The 21599-nt window shown below is 45.2% G+C and overlaps 1 protein-coding gene and 1 long non-coding RNA gene across 6 annotated transcripts in view; both read left to right on the top strand.

Annotated features, from left to right (window-relative positions):
• Window positions 1-21599, top strand: part of ARHGAP22 (Rho GTPase activating protein 22) — a 206275-nt gene that overhangs the window by 163685 nt on the left and 20991 nt on the right. For 3 of the 5 annotated variants that reach the window (XM_011990940.1, XM_011990941.1, XM_011990942.1), the window contains one exon: window positions 9105-9233. In XM_011990940.1, coding sequence (XP_011846330.1) covers window positions 9105-9233 — 129 coding nt within the window. Of the gene's footprint in view, window positions 1-9104; window positions 9282-21599 lie in introns of all 5 variants that reach the window. The other 2 variants (XM_011990939.1, XM_011990943.1) reach the window with 1 other exon arrangement.
• On the top strand, window positions 9674-20744 carry LOC105547366. Its single transcript, XR_001007216.1, has 2 exons — window positions 9674-9827; window positions 18960-20744. It is a non-coding gene; the product is annotated as an uncharacterized LOC105547366 (long non-coding RNA).

The raw sequence follows: 21599 nt of genomic DNA, 5'->3' as shown, positions 1-21599 counted from the left end.
TTAAGAAAATGTGGCACATATACACCATGGAATACTATGCAGCCATAAAAAAGGATGAGTTCATGTCCTTTGTAGGGACATGGATGCAGCTGGAAACCATTATTCTCAGCAAACTATCACAAGAACAGAAAACCAAACACTGAATGTTCTCACTCATAGGTGGAAATTGAACAATGAGAACACTTGGACACAGGAAGGGGAATATCACACACTGGGGCCTGTTGTGGCGTAGGGGGACAGGGAGGGATAGCATTAGGAGATGTACCTAATGTAAATGACGAGTTAATGAGTGCAGCACACCAACATGACACATGTATACATATGTAACAAACCTGCATGTTGTGCACATGTACCCTAGAACTTAAAATATAATAAAAAATTAAAAAAAGAAATACAAAAAAATAAATAAAAATTACAGTGTCTGGCAACTAATTAGAAATATCAGGAATGCAAAGGAGCAGGAAAATGTAGCCTATAATGAGGAGAAAAATAAAAAGCAATGAATTGAGACAAACCCAGAAGTGACACAGATTTTAGAATTAGCAAAGACATTAAAACAGTTTTTCTAACTATTCTATGTGATCAAAAGGTAGACACATGAAACTTTTTTTTTTAAAAAAAAAAAAAGACCTAAATTAAACTTCTAGAGATCAAACCTATTATGTATGAAATGAAAACTAATGTTGGGTGGGGTTAATGGCAGATTAAACACACTAACATGAAAAGATTTGTGAAGACATAGCAATAGCAACTAGCTGTATTAGTTTTCTATTGCTGTTGTGACACATTGTTTACTATTTATTTGTTTATTGAGACAGGATCTTGCTCTGTGGCCCAGGCTGGAGTGCAGTGCATAATTATAGCTAATTGCAGATTGGAACTCCTGGGCTCAGACTCCTTAGTAGCTGGAAGCGCAGGCTTGATCATGCCATGCCTGGCTAATTTTTTTAAATTATTTTTCATAGAGTTGGGGTCTTGCCATGTTGCCCAGGCTGGTCTTGAACTGGGGCTCAAGCAATCCTCCCACCTCAGCCTCCCAAAGTGCTGGGATTACTGGCATGAGCCCCTGTGCCTGGTGCCTGGCCTGTGACATGTTACCACAAACTTAGTGGCTTAAACAATGCAAATTTACCTTATGGTTCTGTAGGTCAGAAGTCTGACACAGGTTTCACTGGGCTTAAATCAAGGTGTCAGTAGGCCTGAATTCCTTTATGGAGGTTCTGAGGGTGAATCCATTTTTCTTGAGCTTTCCAGTTTCTAGAGGTTGCCTGCATTCATCAGCTCCTGGCTTCCTTCCTCCACCTTCAAGACCAAAAATGATGGATCAGGTTCTTCTCACATTTTATCACTTCTGCTGTAGTCACATCTCTCTCTTACACTCGTCTTCTGTCTTCCCCTCCACTTTTCAATACCCTTATGATTGCCTTGGGCTCACTTGGATAATCTAAGATAATTTTCCCAGTTTAAAGCCAGCTGATTAGCAACTTTAATTCAATTTGCAACCTTAATCCTTTGCTGTGTAACCTAACCTAATCACAGGTTCCAGGGACAGGGATGTGGATGTCTTTGGGGGCTGTTATTCTGCTACCACACTATACAAAAATAAAACACACAGAGAAAAAAATAATTTAACAAAAACAGAGCATCAGTGAGCTGTGGGATAACCTCAAGTTGTGTGATATCCATGTAACTGGAATCTTAAGCAGGGACAGGGGATGGAAACAAGTATTTGAAGTACCAATGGCCAAAATATTCCAAATGTTATGAAAACTGTAAGTTCACAAATCTAAGAAGTTCAGTGAGTTCCAAGTATAGGAAACCTGAATAAAATTGCACGGAGGCACATCATAATCAAATTACCCATAACTAGTGAAACAGTAAAAAGACACAAAACATCAAAAAATGAGGATGATGGCAAAATTCTCATGAGAAACAATGCAAGTAGAGCAACATCTTAAAAGTTGTGAAAGAAAAACATTTCCAACCTTGAAGACTTTATCCAGTGAGAATATCTTTCAAAAATGAAGATGAATTAATGATTCCCACACTCAACAGCTGAAAGAAACATCACCCAATAGCCACATATTCGTAGAAATGTTAGAGGAAGACCTCCAGGCAGCAGTAAAATAATACCATATGGGAATCTGAATCTGCACAACAAAATGAAAAGCACTGTGGTAACTACATGGATAAATATATGTTTTTCTCTTATAATTTAAATATTTTCAAAAGATGTTAAGTTTTAAAGTAAAACTAACATGGGAGGCCAAGGTAGGTGGATCATCTGAGGTCAGGAGTTCGAGACCAGCCTGGTCAATGTGGCGAAACCCCGTCTCTACTAAAAGTACAAAAATTAGCCTGGCGTGGTGGTGCATGCCTGTAATCCCAGCTACTCAAGAAGCTGAGACAGGAGAATCGCTTGAACCCAAGAGGCGGAGAAGGTTGCAGTGAGCTGAGATCACACCACTCCACTCCAGCCTGGGTGACAGAGCAAGACCCTGTCTCAAAATAATAATAATAATAATAACAATAACAATATATTATGGGATGTATAACAAAGTATACCAGTAAAAGGTAAGACAACCATGGCAAAAAAGGTCAGGAAAGAAGACATGGAAGTATAATCTTGTAAGATCTTTATATTATACATGAAGGGGTATAATATCACTTAATGTAGACTGTAATAAGTTAAAGATGTATACCATAAACCCTAAAGCAATTCCTATATCATGAAGAGAAAGAGAGTGAGATTTTTACTAATAAGCCAACAAAGGAGATAGAATGAAATCATTAAAAACAAGAAACAAAATCTCCATCCAAAAGAAGACCAGAGAAAAACGACAGATAGAAAACAGAAGCCAGACTTAAATCTAAGCTTCTCAATAATCACATTATAAATAAAGCTTATCAGATTGGATAAAAAGCAGGACCCAACTATATGCCTGATAAAAAATGCACTTAAAATGTAAAGACACAAATAAGTTAAAAGGATGGAAAAAGATAACATCATACTGACACTAATCAAAAGAAAACTGGATGGCTATATTATATCAAGGATTTCAGACCAGAGTAAAAAATATGACTAGGGATAAATAAGGTCGTTTCATAATGATAAAGAGGTCAGTTCATCAAGAGGATGTAACATCCTAAATATTTATGCTCCTAATAACAGCTTCAAACTACCTGAAGCAAAAACTGATAGAAATACAAGGAGAAAATAGACAAATCTAAAATTATAATTGGAGATTGGAATAGCCTTCTCTCAATAATTGATAGAAGAAGTAGACAGAAAAATCAGTATGGATATTGAAGATTTGAACAAAACTTTCAACTAGACCAAATTGACATTTATAGAACACTCCACTCAACCACAGCAGAATAATTTTTCTCAGTTCACACAGAACACTTAGCAAGATATACCATATTCTGGTACAATCCCCCCAAATTTGGAAACTAACACAATTCTAAATAACTCACAAATTAAAGAAGAAATCCAAAGGGAAACTAGAAGGTATTTTGAACTGAATTAACATGAAAACACAACATATCAAAATCTGGGGACTGCCTCTAACGTAGTAGTTCAGGGGACAATTATAGCCCTGAACTCTGTAAGAAACTAGAAAAAGACCAAATTAAACCCAAGGTAAGCAGAAGAAAAAAAAATAAAGATCACAGTGGAAATCAATGAACTATGACCCAAGTCGGCAACCTGCAACCTGGCTGTTTGTTTTTGTAAATGAAGTTTAGACAGATACAGTCATGACCTTTCGTTCACATATTGTCTTTAGCTGCATTTGCACTATAGTGGCAGAGTAAAATAGTTGTGACAGAGACTGTATGGCCTAAAAACCTAAAATGTTTGCCATCTACTCCTTTAAAAACAAGTTTGCTAACCACAAAAACAACAAAGGCAATGAAGCAAAAGGCTGATTTTTTGAGATCAATAAAATTGGTAAGCCTCCAGCAAAGCTGATTGAAGGAGAAAAGGAAAAAGACAGAAATTACCAATGGTAATATCACTACAGCTTCTTCAGATAGTAAAAGGATAATAAAGGAACATTATGGACAACTTTATGCCAATTCATTCAATAACTTAGATGAAACTGACAAATTCTTTGAAGGACACAAACTAGTAAAGTTTACTCAAGAAGAAATAGATGTATATATTAAAGAAATTGTATTTGTTATTACAAACCTTTCCACAAAGTAAGCTCCAGGCCTAGAGGGCTGCAGTGTTGAATTATATCAAATATTTAAGGAAGAAATAATAGCAATTATCTACAAACTTCTAGGTTTGAAAATGAGGGAATATTTAATAGCTTATTCTGTGAGGCCACCAAAACCAGACCAAGACATTGTAAGTAAAGGAAACTGCAGGTCAATATCCCTCATGAAAATACATAAAATACTTCTAACAAAATTTTAGCAAATCAAAGCAACAATATATAAAAGGGATAATACATCATTACCAAGCGGGATTTCTCCCAGGAATGCAAGATTGGTTTAGCATTTGGAAATTTATTAGCGTAATTCATCAGTTAACACACTAAAAAGTTATATTGTCATTACAATAGATGCAGAAAAGACATTTGACAAAATCTAACATCCATTCCCAATAAAAACGTGGCTCAGCAGCCAACCAATTTTCAACACAGGCACCAACAACATACACTGGGGAAAGGACACCCTCTTCAATAAGTGGTGCTGGAAAACTGGATATCCATATGCAGAAGGCTGAGACTAGACCCCATCTCTCATCATGTACAGAAATCAACTACAAATGTGTTAAAGGCTTACACATAAAACATGAAAGTATGAAACTACTGGAAGAAAACATAGAGGGAAAGACTCCAGGATGTTGGTCTAGTCAAAGACTTTATGACTAAGGCTCCTAAAGCACAGGCAACAAAAACAAAAATAGCTAAATGGGACTATATTAAACTAAAAAGCTTCTGCACAGCAAAGGAAACAATCGACAGAATGAAGAGACAACCCGTTGAATGGGAGAAAAATATTTGCAAACTGTTCATCTGACAAGAAACGAATATCCAGAATATACAAGGAACTCAACTGGCAAAACAACCCATTAAAAAGTAGGCAAAGGATACTATAGACATTTCACAAAAGAAGACATACAAATGGTGAAGAGGTATATGAAAAAATGCAGAGAAATGCAAGACAAAACCACAATGAGATATCATCTTACCCCAGTTTGAATGCCTATTATAAAAACACAAAAAATAATAGACACTGGAGAGGATACTGAAAAAGGAAAACTCTTATACATTGTTGGTGGGAATGTGAATTAACACAGTCATTATGGAAAACAGTATGGAGATTTCTCAAAAAACCTAAAAGTAAAACCACCATGTGATCCAGCAATTCTACTACTGGTATTTATCCAAAGGAAAGGAAATCAGTATATCAAAGGAATTAACCCATTTATGCTGGAGGTTGCAAATTTTTTTGGGAAAAATCAGACCTTGGCAGTGACCTTGAGCAGTAGGATATGCATAACTCCCACAAGCTTAGCATTCCAATAATGGAACACTAGGCATAAATAGGTTAATGTACCCCAATGTTCATTGCAGCACTATGCACAATAGCAAAGATATGGAATCAACCTACGTGTCCATCAGTGGATGAATGGATAAAGAAACTGTGGTATATATACACAATGTTATACTATTCGGCCATAGAAAAGGAATGAAATAATGTCATTTGCAGCAATGGATGGAACCAGCATATTAAGTGAAATAAGCTAGGCACAGAAAAACAAATATAGCATGTTCTCACTTATATGTAGGAGCTGAAAAGAAGTTTGTCTCATGGAGGCAGAGAGTAGAAGGATGTTTACTAGAGCCTGAGAAGGGTCAAGTGGAGAGGGGGGATGAAGAGAGGTTGGTTAATGGGTACAAACATGGAGTTAAATAGAATAAATTCTAATGTTCCATAGCAGGGTAGAGTGACAATAGTTAACAACAATGTATTACATATTTCAAAATAACTAGAAGAGAGGACTTGAAATGTTCCCAACACATACGAGTAATAAACACTTGAAGTGATGGACACCCCAGATTCCTAGAGTTGATTATTACACACTCTATGCATGTAAGAAAATATTACATGTATTCCATAAATATGTACAAATATTGTGTACCAATAAAAAAAAAAAAACCTCTCAGCAAATTAGAAATAGAACTTTCTCAACCTGATTAAGGACATCTTCAAAAAGCCGACGCAGATAGACTTAATAGTGAAAAGCCAAATGCTTTGGCCATAAGATACAGGAACAAGCAAGAATGTCTGCTCTCACCACTTCTATTCAATATGATATTTGAGGCTCTGGTCAGTGTCATTAGAAGAAGAAAGAAATGATTCCCAGTTGGAAAGGAAGAAGTAAAACTGTCTCTATTTGCAGATAGCACGATTGCACATGGAGGTTCATTGGTGTCCGTAGAGAAAGGATAGACTTTTCACCAAGTGGGGCTGGAACGTGCATATGCAGAAGAATGAACTTCAATTACACCTTCTGCCATATACAAAAAGTGACTCATAGACCTACATGTAAATCCTAAAGCTGTGAAACTTTTGAAAGAAAACCTGGAAGAAAACTTTTATGGCCTTAGGTGAAGTAAAGGTTTCTTAGATACAATACCAGAAGCACACTCAATAAAAGAAAAAAATGATTAATTGGACTTTGCAAAATTAAAAACTTCTGCTCTTGAAAATACACTGTTAATGGAATGAAAAAAGAGACAGACATGGACTGGGAGAAATATTTGCAAAGCAAATATCTGGTAAAGACCTTATATCCAGAATATGTCAAGAACTCTCAGCACCAATAATGGAAAATAAATAACCTATTTTTAAAATGGGCAAAAGATTTGAACAGATATTTCACCGAAGACGACACACAGTTAGCAACTGAATACATAAAAGATGTCTAACATCATCAGTCATTTGGGAAATGCAAATTCAAACACCTGCACACCTACTCGAATGGCTAAAAGTAAAAAGACCGAGCATACCAAGTGTTGGTGTGGATGTGGGGGTCCCAGAACTGTCATACACAGCTGGCGGGAAAGTAAAATGGAGCAGTCCCTTTGTAAAACAGTGTGTGGCCATTTCCTTAACAGTTATGCATATATAAAAATATACACAAATACTTAAAAAGTTAGGCTGAGAGCACCTTGGGGCAGGACCCAGGACAGGGCACAGCTGGGCATGAGGATATCTGCCAGCCTCTGGGCAGGGCAGATCCAAGTTTTGTGGGGCCTGACGCTTGTATGACTTGGGTGGCCCTCTGCAGGGAAAATAATTTTCAAATGAGTCAAGATTAGGTACAGAAGTGAATATTTAGGACAAACCAAGTGACCACAAATTCCTGGAGCTGTGGATCTCCAGGTTTCTTTTCTTTTTCTTTCTTTTTTTTTTCCAAGTCATCTTGAGATATTTTTCTAGAAATGCTCACATAGAAAAGCTTCCTGGTGGCATCTGGCTTCCCCTCCCCATCTCGCACACTCAGCCATTCCAGCCTTCGTAGCGCAAATGCTGTGCAGCACTGCTGTCCCCAAGGCAGAGCTGCTTCCAAGTGGCAACCTCGGTAGGTGGCAGTGCCCACACTCTTGTGAGTGACCACAGCAGCCAACCGAGCAGCCTCTGGGGTTGGGCTCCGCTGTCTCAGCCTCCAGCTCCCTTCCTACCCACCTCCACAGCTCTGCTGTCCAGCGGCTGTCTGAGCCCTGGCAAGCAGGGCTTGCCTGCGTAGTGAAGGGCTCCAGACGGCATCGCAGAGCCCTGGTTGCTCCTCACCCTCCTGAGCATTGGGCCCCACGGCCTTTCCCCCTGCCTCCCCACAGGCCCACTGTGGTGCCCTCAGCCAGGACACAGCCCCGCCCTCTGCCTCAGCCCTCAGAGCAGCCTACTTGGTTTCCCCAGTTCTTGGCGGAGAGATGGCGGGAGGGAACGTGGGATGGCTGAGAGCCCAGAGCCGGGACTTGAATCTCTGGCTGTGCCACTCATTCGCTGTGTGCATTCAACAGGTTACTTAATTCCTCTGTGCTTCAGTTTTCTCATCTGTAAAATGTGGTTGGAAATAGTACCTTCCTCACGGAGTCACTGTGGAGGTTAAAGAACCCCGGGAGGGCATGTGTGTGGCAGCTGTGCTTGCCAGAAGGGTCACAGGCACTTACTAGCTGCTCAGTAAGCGCTGGTCCTATCTGCTCTCCATCCCTGGGTCACGGGCTCCAGCAAAGCATGGCTTGGGCCCACCCACCCCCTGGGAACACAGGTCTGTGGATCTCACACCCTACCAGCAGATAGTCCTGGGATGTCGCGGGTAGGGTGTATAAAGACAAACTCATTCTTGAAAACCCTAAAATTACCTGTAAAGTTCAGTATAAATAGTTTTTTTTTATATTTCCCAAAGATCAATTCACTTACACATGAAAACTTGAAAACCAGAGGGGAAAGTCAGTTCCCAAGCAACTGTCTTGAGTTTTCCCATCCTTCTGCCTTTAGGTGCCGATCCACTGTCTAGCCGTGAGATGGGTGTGGTGGAGTAATCTGGGGCGCTGTGCTGCATCCTGGTTTAACATCCAGCCTCTGTGACCTTCATATATACAGAGACTCTTGTCTTCATGGTGGGGAAGGGAGGCCCTAATCTCCGAGCCAAAGTTAAAAGCACATAGTGACGTTCAGCTGTGTTCTTAGAGTGGGCAAAATTGATTTGAAACAGAGCATAAAGTGAGGCCACCCTGGGGCACTGAAAGTCTCTGAGCTGGCCTAACATCTGCATGCTTTTTTTTTTTTCTAATAGTGTCCTGGGGTGCTTTAAATTATTTCTATTTTGGCATGGGAAAATAACAAAGTGAGACTAAGGGAAAAAAGAGAAAATGGGAAAGGGCTCCAAATAAAGAGGTGTGAGGTGTGAAAGGGATGGACTGTGAGACAAAAGCAAAGCTCAGCTGTTGCTGGAAGGACTTTGAGAGTATCCCACAGGGAGTAGCGCTGACTAGTGCTGGGGATGGAGAGTGGGCTGCGGGCAGGGACCCGGCATTGCACAGGGACCCTCCATAAGCCTGTGTCTCCCTGTCTTCCAGGTGGTGCCGGGGAGCGGGAGAAGGTGCCGGCCAACCCCGAGGCGCTCCTGCTCATGGCCAGCTCCCAGCGTGACATGGAGGACTGGGTGCAGGCCATCCGCCGGGTCATCTGGGCCCCGCTGGGCGGAGGTACTGCCCGTAGATCGCATGCCCACCCTCTAGAACCCTTGCCTCCAGGTAATCATGCCCCCTGCCTGTCCTGAGCCCCCAAAGACCCCGCTCACTGGGGACTTGCTGGCTGCATCCTGTGCTTCTCACAGCAAGCTGGCCCTTCCACTGCCAGCCCTCAGGAGTCACCCAACGACTGCCATGTACTCACTTCCTCCTTTATTGAAAACTGTGTATTAGACGTCTAAATGTACTGGATTCTATTCCAGTGGTGAGGAATTCATGAGGATAGGCCACACCTCCACCCTACCTCATCTCCATTCTCTGCAGGAGGGATGGTAGACAAGGACATGTGTCTTGTGGTGTCCAGGGGTGAGACATGCCACAAAGCCAGTGAAGCTCAGTGAGAGGACGGCGGGGGTGTGGCTAGGTGGAGTGGCCCAGCAGACTTAATGCAGCGACGGGGAGCCAGGGGCATGCTGGGGGAGAGCATTCCGGCAGAGACATGGACATGTGCAAGCGCCCCAAGGTAGGGACGAGCTATGGGAACACGAGCCATGCCAGGAAGGCTGGGGCTCCGAGGTAGTGAAGACCAGGAGAGAGGGAGGGCCTGAGGTGAGAGTGGTCACCAGGGCCTTGGAGTCCTCGTGGGGATTTTTTATTTTGTTCTATATACAGTGGGATACCAGGAGGGCTCAGAACAGGAGACACACGGGACCTGGATTTATGAAAAGGGCCCCCTGGCCACCACATGAGGAGTGGACCATAGAGGGACAGGAGTGGACACAACAGGCCAGGAGAGTCCATGGGATGGGCATACAGCTGATGGTGCAAAGTGGCCAGCTGCAGGTGTATCCTGAAGGTGGAGCTGCCAGGTTTTGCCTATGGTCTGGACATGGGGTATGAGAGAAATGAAAGGTGACTCCCAGCCATGCAGTCGCTATCTCTAGGTTGGTGTCCATATGAAGTGGTTATGTAAAGACGTTTCATAATGGGATCACCATGGCATTGGGGCCAGAGCCACCAACTCCCTGCTGAATGTGGACACTGGGAGTCTGAAAGCTGGCCGGACTCTGACCACACAAGCTATGGATGTCCTCTTTCTCCCTATGGTGTTTGATAAGCACACAGTCTGGGCAGAGACTCACTTTTTGGGGCCCTGGGCCAATCTCCAGATTTCACAAGCCCCGGCTGAGCCCCTTCCTTTGCTCCTCTGTTTGCCCACTATCCTCTCCCACCCCTGGCTATGGTCTGCCTGACCACCTTTCATTGAATTGTAAATCCCTTACAAGGAAGAGTCAATATAATATTGAAAGTAAAAGTTGTTCTCTCAGGCTTCATGAATGATATCACACTGTCAGCCTTGGTCCCCTTGATCCCTGAAGGTTGCAGCACATTTGACTTATGGCCCCAGATTAATGGCCTGGAAAGGCCTAAGCCCACCCAGGGATTTCTGCAGTGTCATAATGGCTTCCTTTGGTTCCAGGTTGCTGAAAGTGAACCAGTGGAACAGAATAGAGCCCAGAAACAGAATCTTATATAGTTGGACTTTGATGTATGACAGGTGACACTTTTGAGCACCAGGGAAAGAACATTATCATTATCTTGGGGTAGAGAAAGATTTTTTAAATGAGTTACAAAAAAAAAAAAAACACTAATCTATTATGAAATTGTTGATAAATTGTATTTTATAAAATGAAGAGCGTCTGTTTGTAAAAAGTAGATTAAGAAAATGAAAAGATGAACTATAGATTGGGTGAAGGTGTTTGCAACACATATGGTCATCAAATTACTCACTCCCCACACTCCTACAAATGAATGAGGCAAAAACAGACAAGGCAGCAGAAGCATGGGCAAGAGATTTGGACAGGCATTTCCTAAAAGAAGAAATCCTCATGACCAGTGAACATAGGCTCCTGCGCACAACCTCTTCAGTAATCAGGAAGTGCAAATTAAATCGCAATGGGATACTTGTGTGCACCCACCAGAATGACTAAATGACTAAATGAAAAAGACGGTTTCAAGTGGTGAGGAGGATAGAAAGCTATAGAAACTTGCACATATTGCTAGGGAAATCAGCAGTGTCTGCTGAAGTTGATGCTGTGCACACCTGTGTCCCAGCAATTCCATATGAAGCATGTCCCACATAGAAATGTGTGCACAGGGAGGCCAGGAGACTTGGATACATGGGATGTGCATGGCAGCCTTACTGATGATAGCCTGACACTAACCCAAGTGCCCAGCAACAATACAATGGATGAATAACTATGACTCAGTCTTGCAGTGAGAAACTCCACAACAATGAGAATGACTCTATTACAGTGCCACCTAAAAACATGCATGAATCTTAAAAACAATGTGGAACTAAACCCAAACAAACAAAAAACATAACATGTTGTATTATCTACCCATATAAAGATGAAATACAGGGCACAAGTAAACTATGTTATTTATAGATAGATAGGTAACAGAATATAAAGAAAAACAAAGAAATGAATGCCATGAAAGTTAGGATAGTAGGAAGGAGGGAAGAGGTTAAGATGGGATGGGAGAGGGGCATAGATATCCGAAATGTTCTCTAGCGTGACTTGGGTAGTTACACAGGTGTTCCTTTTACAATGACATGTTTATCTGCACATTTATGCTTTAAGAGCTTTTCTAGATGTGTGCATATAAAAAATAAATGAAACAAAGGGAGAAACTTGGGGTCGAAGAGTGAGATGACTTGCCCAAGATGACACAGCCAGCTAGGGGGCAGAACTGAGAAGTGGAAGTGGATGTTCTGATCTCGAAGACTGTGCTTGGTCCTGGCCCAAATAGCCCATCCAAGAGCTGCACCAAGACCTGCACCCAGCAGGCCTGGCTCCCCAGCCACACGTCCATCTCCCTCTCTGCTTGCTCAGATTTGGGGACCTTTGGCAGAATCCCACATAGACCCTAGACTGACCCCTTCCCCAGGCCTGGCATTTATCTGCCTTCCCGGGCTGTGTGCTGAAGAACTCACAACCATTAAAATAGGAACTGCCATCAAAGGCGCTTATCTCCTTTTTCCCTGGGAGTACAGAGGAAATGCAGAAATCTCAGGAGTTAGCGATGCTAGGCGTGTCTGGGCATGCACGGTGCTGGCAGGTGGGCTCAGTCGGCCCCTGAAGGTTTTCTGGCAGAGCTGTTATTAGCCCGCATCCTCTGGGAAGGAGGCTTAGAGGATCCGTCCTTCTTTGGCTGTTTTGTGACAGAGCCCCTGAGCCCTTTCTGGGGTGCTTATTCTGGCACAGGCAGGCCACCTCTGACAGACAGGAGTGGGCAGCGTGCCCACTGCCGATGGCACAGCCCAGCCATCCCCTTGAGAAGTGGGAGCAGGCCACTGGTCAGGGGAGCCTCACTGCTGGTGGCCTGCCCAGCCCACCAAGCTGTGGCCCCAGCTGGAGTGCCTCTCATTTGGGCATTCATTTGGTCATTCAGCCAATCTGCATTGGACTCACAAATGTTCTAGGGGCTGAGGAGACAGCAGTGAGCTGGAGGGACAGGCACTGGCCTCATGGTGCTCAAGTGCTAGTAGAGGAGGTGGGTGACCAGCTGAGCAGACATGTGGCAGGTTAAATGGTGGTGGGCACAGTGGGGACAGAAGAGGCAGGGAGGGGAACACAAGAGATAGGGTTAGGGTTTGGTGACTTTTGAGTAGAAGGAAAGAAAGGGTGGATGACAGCACAGGCAGAGGTGGGGGATCCATCCCAGAAGAACAGCAAGGAGGCCAGTGTGGCCAGAGCAGAGTGGGCAAAGGGGTGGAGAGAGACCAAAGAATGAATGACCTTGTCATCATGGTAGGGCTGTTAGCACCTCATCGCGTGGAACAGAGAAGTGGCAGAGCCTGGCCCATCTTCTACCAGGATCCTTCTGACTGTCATGTTGAGAAGAGACCAAAGCCAGTTAGGAGCTCCTTATACCAACAGTGCAGGTGAGAGGTGAGGGTGGCCTGGCCCAGTGGCGGTGGCGATAAGAAGTCATTGAATTATTGATTTATTTTGAAGGTAAAGTCAGTGGTATTCCCCTGCTAAGATGGATGAGAGGTATATGAGAATGAAGGAGAGAAGTTAAGGGTAATTCTGGGATGTTTTGATCTAAGCAATGGGAAGCTAATGGGTTAGCTATTAACTGAGATAGAAAGACTACAGGAACTGCAGCTATTTGAAAGGAAGATATGGGCCTAGTTTGAGATACCTATAAGATGCTCAAGTTCAGATGTCAAGTAGCCAGGTAAATATTTCAGCCTAGAAATCAGGAGAGAGGACTGGGCTAGAGAGAGAATTTAGGGGGCCATCAGCACATAGATGGGGTTTGAAGTCATGAGGCTGGATGAGACAGCACAGAGCGGGTGGAGGGACAATAGAGGAGGTGAGAAAGAGAGCAAGCCCCGAGAGGGAGGAGAGTCAGAAGCCACCAGGGTCCCTGAGCCAAGTGAAGGAACAAGGGCAGTGATCAGCTGCAGCAAGTGCTGCTGATAAATCAGCCAGAGGGTGAAAGCTGAGCAGTTGTTGGTGACTTGAGCAAAGGGGCTTTTGTGGAGTGCCTGATAATAGTGGGAATGAGAAAGGATGATAGGAGGGGAATTGGAGTGACAGCATAACCAACTCTTTCAAAAAGTTTGCAGGAAAGGGAAAGAGAGAAATGTGGACAGCAGCTGGAGGAGGAGGTGAGGTAAAGAGGAAGTTTGTTTATTTTTTTAAGCTGGAAGACAAAGCATCATTGCAAAACATTGATGGTGCAGGAGGGACAGAGAATTATTGCTGGAACACCAATATTTCTTATGGATATAGATAAAAAATCATCCATCAAATACTAACATGCCGAATCCAAAGAATTATACCCCATGACCAAATGAGATTTATCCTAAGAATGGAAGGGTGATTTAATCACCTGCAAATCAATTAATGTAATATATTAACAGAATAAAGGACAAGAACACATGACCATCTTAGTAGACTAGAAATAGCATTTTATAAAATCCAGCACCCTTTAATGATCAAAACACTCCAGAAAGCTAGGAATAGAAGGGAACTTCTATGATAAAGGGCATCTACAAAAAGCCCACTGATAATATCATACTTAATCGAGGAAGACTGGGTACTTTTCCTCCAAGATCAGGAGCAAGACAAGGATTCTTGCCTTCACCACTTCTGTTCAGCATTGTACTGGAGGTTCTAGCCAGGACTATTATGCAAGAAAATGAAATAAGATGAAGCTTGATTGAAAAGGAAGACATTAAAGTATCTCTGTTTGCAGATGGCATGATCTTGTATACAGAAAGTACAAAAAAAGAAACTATTAGAATTAATTAAAAATTCAGCAAGGTTGAAGGATACAAGATTAGTATATACAAATCAATTGTATTTGTGTACAGTAGCCATGAGCAAACTGAGAATGAAATTAAGAAAATTTCATCTACAGGAGCATCCAAAAGAGTAAAATACTTAGGGATAAATTTAGCAAAAAAGTATAAAACTTATATTCTGAAAATAACAAAGCATTGTTGAAAGAAATTGAAAAAGATCTAAATAAGAAGAAAGACATCCCATGTTCAGGAATGAGATATGTGATATTGTTAAGAGGCCAATACTCCTCCAACTGATCTCTGAACTTCCATGCCCAGTTCAGGGAACACAGCCCCAGAAGGACGCATGGGGCAGTACCTCCTTGCCAGCTGTCTCCTTGCCAGCTCTCTCTGAGAGGAGAGAGAAGGGAGACAATAGTCACAGGGTCCCCAGGACTGCTTCAGCATCTGGTGGGTGCTTAAACAGGTGTGCCCCTTGCCTGGTTATCTGGAGAGAGTCGGCAAGCCCCCTTAAAGCTTGGAATTTATATGCATAGGAAGGGGCTTAGCCAAGTCCATTGCATTGAAGGGTTAGAGGAGGCAGAGTGAGGCTTTGGCAACAGGCTTGGGTCTAGGTGTGATCTGACTCTGCCACTTGCTTGCTGCATGACCTGGCACCTCTTATCCTTGCTGTACCTCTGTGTCCTTGTTTGCAAAATAGGAAGAATAATATGTTTTTTGCAGGATTGTCATAAGAATTAAGAGAGAAAATGGACATAAAGTGCTCAGCACTCTCTCAGTACCAAATAGTCCTCATTCATTCATCAAGCAGTTATTAATACCTGTCACATGCAGGCAGAGGACTCAGCAGGGAAGAAAGCAGTGTACAGTGTACAATTCCGTGGCATTAAGTGTATTCACCCTGTTGTACAACCATCACCACTATCCGTCTCCAGAACTTTTTCATCTTCCCAAACTGAAACTCTGGCTTCCTCCCTCCAGCCCTGGGCAACCACCATTCTACTTTCTGTCTTTATAAATTTGACTGCTCTAAGTACCTTGTATAAGTAGAATCCTGTAGTATTTGTCTTTTTGTGACTGGCTTATTTCACTTTGCATAATGTTCTCAAGTTTCATCTATGTGGTAGCATGTATTGGAATTTCCCTCCTTTTTAAGCTCAAATAATATTCCATTGTATGGATATACCACATTTGTTTATCCATTCATCCATTGATAGACACTTGAGTTGCTTCTGTGTTTTGACTATTGTGACTAATGCTGCTGTGAATATGAGTGTGCAAATATCCCTTTGAGTCCCTGATTTCAATTATTTGGAGTATATACCCAGAAATGGGATTGCTAGATCATATGGTAATTCTATTTTTAATTTTTTGAGGAGCCTCCAGACCATTTTCCACAGTGGCTGCCCCATTTTATATTCCCACTGGCAGTACACAAGGTTTCTAGTTCCTCCACATCCTCACCAGAACTTGCTTTCTGTTTTTTGGTTTTTTTTTAAATAGCCATTCTAACAGGTATGAAGTGGTATCTCATTGTTCATAAGGTGTTGAAAGAGGTGAGAGAGTGAGCCAAGGGGACATCTAGTGGAAGCGCGCTAGACTGAGGCCACAGCTTGGGCAAAAGCAGAACATCTGACATGGTCTAGAACCAGCACAGAGGCAGATGGGCTGGAGGGAGTGAGCAAGGGAGCCAGATGGCAGAAGGTAGAGGCTTCCTGGGCCCCTTTCAGTATTCTAGCTGTTTTATTTTATTTTATTTTATATATTATTTTATGTTGTTTTGTTTTATTTTATTTTATTTTTGAGATGGAGTCTTGCTGTGTTGCCCAGGCTGGAGTGCAGTGGCACAATCTCGGCTCAGTGCAACCTCTGCCTCCTAGGTTCAAGCAATTCTCCTGCCTCAGCCTCCCAAGTAGCTGGGATTACAGGTGCATACCACCATACCCGGCTAATTTTTGTATTTTGAGTAGAGCAGGGATTTCACCATGTTGGCCAGGCTGGTCTCGAACTCCTGACTTCAAATGATCCACCTACCTTGGCCTCCCAAAGTGCTGGGATTACAGGCATGAGCCACCACACCCAGCCGCTGTTACTCTATTTTTTTTTTTTTTCTTTTTTTGAGGCTATCTGGGCTCATTGCAACCTCTGCCTCCCGAGTTCAAGTGATTCTCCTGCCTCAGCCTCCCGAGTAGCTAGGATTACAGGCACCCACCACCATCCCCGGTGAATTTTGTATTTTTAGTAGATACAAGGTTTCACCATCTTGGCCAGGCTGGTCTCGAACTCCTGATCTCGTGATCCACCCGCCTCGGCCTCCCAAAGTGCTGGGATTACAGGTGTGAGCCACTGTGCCCGGCCTGGCTGCTGTTATTCTTAAGTGAAATGAGGAGGGAGCATTGGAGGGCTTTGAGCCAAGGAATGTCTTGATCTAATACATCATTTAATTTGCAATAATCCAGGCAAGAGAAGGGGGTGCTCTCCCTGTGGTCAGGGTAGTGAAAGTGATCAGATTCCAAATCTATTTTGCAAGTAGGACGATAAGCTCTCCTGGCTATGGATGACAGGAAGGGTGCAGTGGAGGCTGACTGCAAGGTGTCTGGTTGGGCAGCTGGAGGCTGGAGTTGTTATGAATTAAGAAGGGAAGACTTAGCACAGAGCTGGTTTGGGAGGCTATGGCAAGACCATAGCTCAGTTTGGACACGTTTAGGTTTGAGGTGTCTATGAGTCATTAAACCAGTGGAGATGCTGAGCAGGCAGTTGGATTAAGAAGTCTGGGGGCTGGGACTGGTGCTAACTAGCACTGTGGTAACTGTTCCACTATGGCCAGCAGGCACTGCCAAGCAAAGCCCTGAAGCTGTTGGTCCCAACCTTATCAGTGGCAGCGCAGAGGGCAGTCCTGGGGCAAGGAGCCCAGCTGGGAAAAGGTGTCCCTGCCCAGAGTGACTGCTTGGTGCTGGGGCAGGGCATGGGGGCCGGAGATAGGCAGTAGGCCTGTGGTTGTCATCGGAGCTGCACTGCCCTGGCCTAGCTGTGTGGGAATCTCACAGACCTCTGGAGACTTTTCTCAGACCCCCAGGAGTCAACTCTCCTGCCCTTGGGTTCCTCTGGAATCATGGGTGAAAGAAAGAAGGGAGAAATACAGCTCCCTGAAGCCCTAGGGCAGGACACGTGACATGAAAAAAAATCCAACCTTGGGACAACCTGGTGGGACACAATGCAACCTTGTTAGCTGGTAGTGGTCATCATTTGATGGAATGACATCTCTAAAAGGAAGCCCTGGAGGGAGACATAATCAGATTCAGAGTGAAAGGTGATTACCCCCAGGCCAGGCTGCCAGTGGTGGAGCCTAAGGTCCTAGTGGACCACTTCTCCCCAGCACTGCTTGCTCTATATCCCAGCCCTAATGGGAGATTCAAGAAGACAGTCTTATTTCTAGTTCCTGTGAATGTCAACCCGCCTGGCCAGTGGGCCTGGGCTTTCCCAGGCAACCCTTCCAAAAGGGGAGAGAAAGGACTTGCAGACCTGGGCTAGGCCTCAGGTCATAAGCCAGCAGAAGGGGTACTTGAGACTAGTTCTGGTGCTCTCTGTCCATTCTAGTGGGCCCTGAGGGTCCATGTACTCGAGTGGAGAAGATGTCCCTATGGGCCTTGGATCCTGTCCAGACTCATAGAGGGCAGACCTGGCCTCTTCTGGGTATAGGGTGTGTTCAGAGCACACTTGGGCCTCCTTCCCCTGCAGCCCTCAAGTCTTCTCCCCTGCCAGAGCCCCAGGAGCCTGAGAACTTGGATCCCCAAGGCAGAGGAAATGACCTCCAGCCACAGCACCCACCCCCTTGCTTGCCCCCACAGCCACAGAGCTATTTACCAGAAAAAAGGCCAGAGCAGCTGCCTTATCTAGGGAGAGCCTGGCAAACTAGTTGGGGTGATTTACAGGGGGCTGTCACCACTGCTTCCTGCAAAGATCAGGACACCAACGTTCAACACCCTTTTAACCACCTTGCTGGTTCATTAAGCCCTTCCTTCTCAGCAGCTCTGATGAGAAATGCCCATCAGCTTGGCCAGTTTGGTTTCAGTCTGGTTTCAACAGACCTCAGATCACAGAACCAGAAAAGAGTTTGTCCCAATTATTGCTAAGATGGGGATGTACACCTGGGGACCCCAGCATTTTCTGTACTGGGCTCTGCGTCCCTGCTGAGCCTGACAATAGCCCTATGAAATCAGTCCCATTATATCCCACTTTTGGTGAGGAGACAGAATCAAGGAGGCTCCAGCATTTTGTCCAGACCACAAATAAGTGGGAAGCTGGCATTTCGACCTAGGTCTGCTGGAGTGCAGAGCCGGGGTGCTGGCTGCCTGCTGTAGAGAGCAGGATGCCAGGAGGCCTCAGGGTGTCCTAGGGTTGGGATCTTTGTCTCTCAGCTTGTTCCAAGTGGCCCTGGAGGACTTCAGCCCACACACCCTGAGAGAAGAGGAAGGGAGCTCAAACTGGCTATAGGTTGCCCTTGCCAGGAGTTTGGTACAATCTGGAGGCAGCAGAGACTCAGAGGTTCAGCAACTTACCTAACAACACACAGTGGGACTGGGGGCAGCACAGCCCACCTCCAGGGTAAGCTCGTCGCTGGATGCTGTTGCCAGGTAGGCCTCAGTGCATTCTACCCACTAGATCTGAGATGTCTTGATGGGGCAGGGGGACATAATTAAGACTGAGGGAAGAGGCAGTCCCTGAGGTCCTGGATCCCAGCCCTAGCCAGGGAACTGTTGTACATACAGCTCAGAGACAAAGGCCATCCAAAGTGAAGAGGCCAACTGTTACTGGGTTGCTTGTGTGAGAGGATAGACTCAGGTTGTCAGCTTCCCAGCCCTGCCCCGAGAAGGCAGTCTCATGACTATCTCTGCACACCCATCCCCAACAGGCGCCACCGCTAAAAACCACCCCTGAGGTGAGGTGGGCATTGGCAGGGCCAGGGCTTCACCTGGAGCCTTCTAATGGGTGGCGCCTGCAGGCCTCTAGCCATGGGGGGCTCCTGGGTAGGGGTAGAGGGCACTCTGCAGAAACTGGCCAGTCTGACTGTGAACACACAGGTGAGGAAACCATGGCTCAGAGCAGAGAAAGCATGTCAGCACCACAGCCTGCCTGCCCACCTGAGAGAGGCCCGCCAGTCCCTGGTTGGTAGGAGCTTCTGCTGAGCCCTTGGCCCCTGCTCTTTAACATGGACATGGCTGCACAGAGCTGGCAGGTCCCTGGGCTGTGGGAATGCCAGGCTCTGTTGGTAGGTGGAGGGCAGACATTCCTTGGTTTGTGACACCCTGCACCAACCTGCCCTGGCACCCTCATGTTCACCTGAGCTCTGGGGAGGAAGAAGACAACTCCGCGGCCTCACTCCCATGGCTTTCAGGACCTTAGCCCCCATACTTAGTGTCAGGGCCAGGACTAGGGATCCTCACTGGCCTGGGGCACAAAATGTAAGGGGGCGCCAAAAAACTCGGTAATCAAGATATTTTATTGTAATCTTTTAAAAAATGAACATTAATATAAAAATATCCTTATATTAGGTCCCCATTGCAGCGCTAACAAACTGCCAGAAATGTGGCAGCATAAAACAACACAACGTGATTCTCTTGTAGTTCTGTAGGTCAGAAGTCATAACCAGTCTTCTAAGGCTAAAATCCAGATGTCAGCAGGGCTGGTTTCTTGTAGGACACAGGGAGAAGCAGTTCCTTGTGTCTCTAACCTTCCAGGGGCTACGGCAAGGCCTTGGCTGTGGCTTCAGCACGCAGTCTCTGCCTCTGTCCTGCCCCCACCACCTCCTCTGTGGTCAAACTTCCTTCTGCCTTCCTCGTAAAAGAACCCCTATGATTGCACCTGGCCCCTCAGATAACCCAGGTTAACCTCTCCTGCTCTCATCACATCTACAAAGTCTCCTGTACTGGGTAAGATAACACAGTCATAGGTTCCAGGGATCAGGACATCTTGTGGGGAAGGGCATTATTCAGCCAACCACATCTATGGTCAAATGGGAACATGTGAAATACAGGCAGGAGTGTGGTGGGATTGGGGTGGGAGGCACTCACCCTCAAGGCCTGCGCAAGTGTGTAGCTGCTCCTGTCTGTATTGAAAACTTTGATCTTTTGTTCATCAAAGATTTTTTGCCTAGTATTTATTCTTAAAAATACTACAATAAAGTGTTTATCCTAGTTCCTGAAGTTTTGGGTGCCCCTTAAATTGTGCCCCTGTGGTGAGTGCCTGGCTTGTTTCACCCTAGGCCAGGCTCTGCCTAGAATGAGCAAGAGGCGTGACCCAGCTCTGCACATCCAGCTTGAAGAAGGGCCCCAACCTCTTCCAGCCCCAGGGCGGCAAATCCCTCCCTTAAGAATTCTGCCCTCCTACCCTTGGGACTCCCATCTCTGCTACTGGCGTTGCACTGCCCCTCGCCGTGCCTCTCTGTCCACCTGCCTTCCTGGTGAACCCATTCCAGCCCTCACCCTTTGAAGTATGGGGATTGTGGGCTGGTCTCAGAAACTTACCCCCAGAAGAACATGGGCTTTGCAGAAAGATCACGTAGGTGTTAATGAAGGTCCATCACCAGCTGTATGACCTTAGGCAAATCACACAACCTCTCTGATTCTCTGTAATATAGGGAAGCTAATACCCCTCAGACTGCTCAGGGGCATTCTGTATATCAAGTCCAAACCATTATCTCTGGCACTAGGGTGCCCAGGCAGGAAGAGGCCAGGAGGGCCTGGAGCCTGGACCCCCACTGTGAAGCCAGCGCTCTCCTCCTTGCTGGGTGACCCAGACTCAGTTACCTAACCTCCCTGGACCTCCTTTGCCTCACCTGGAACACCTGCCTCCCAGGCGAAGGGCTGAGCGGGCGCTCGAAAGCCGGTCCTGGGCAAAGAGGGAAGGGATTCCTGCGGTGCCCGGGAACGTGGGGCATTAGGGGAAAGGGTGTGAAGTCTGACACTGGAGATCCCTCACGGGAGCCGACTTCGGGCGTGGCATCCCAGGCAACTCACAGATCCTGGGCCCTCCTTCGCCTCAGGGTCCGGGCCCGGGGC

Source organism: Mandrillus leucophaeus, unplaced genomic scaffold (assembly GCF_000951045.1).
Source record: "Mandrillus leucophaeus isolate KB7577 unplaced genomic scaffold, Mleu.le_1.0 Scaffold388, whole genome shotgun sequence".
In the NCBI taxonomy this organism is placed as follows: Eukaryota; Metazoa; Chordata; class Mammalia; order Primates; family Cercopithecidae; genus Mandrillus; species Mandrillus leucophaeus.
This window is presented reverse-complemented; position numbering and strand designations above follow the sequence as displayed.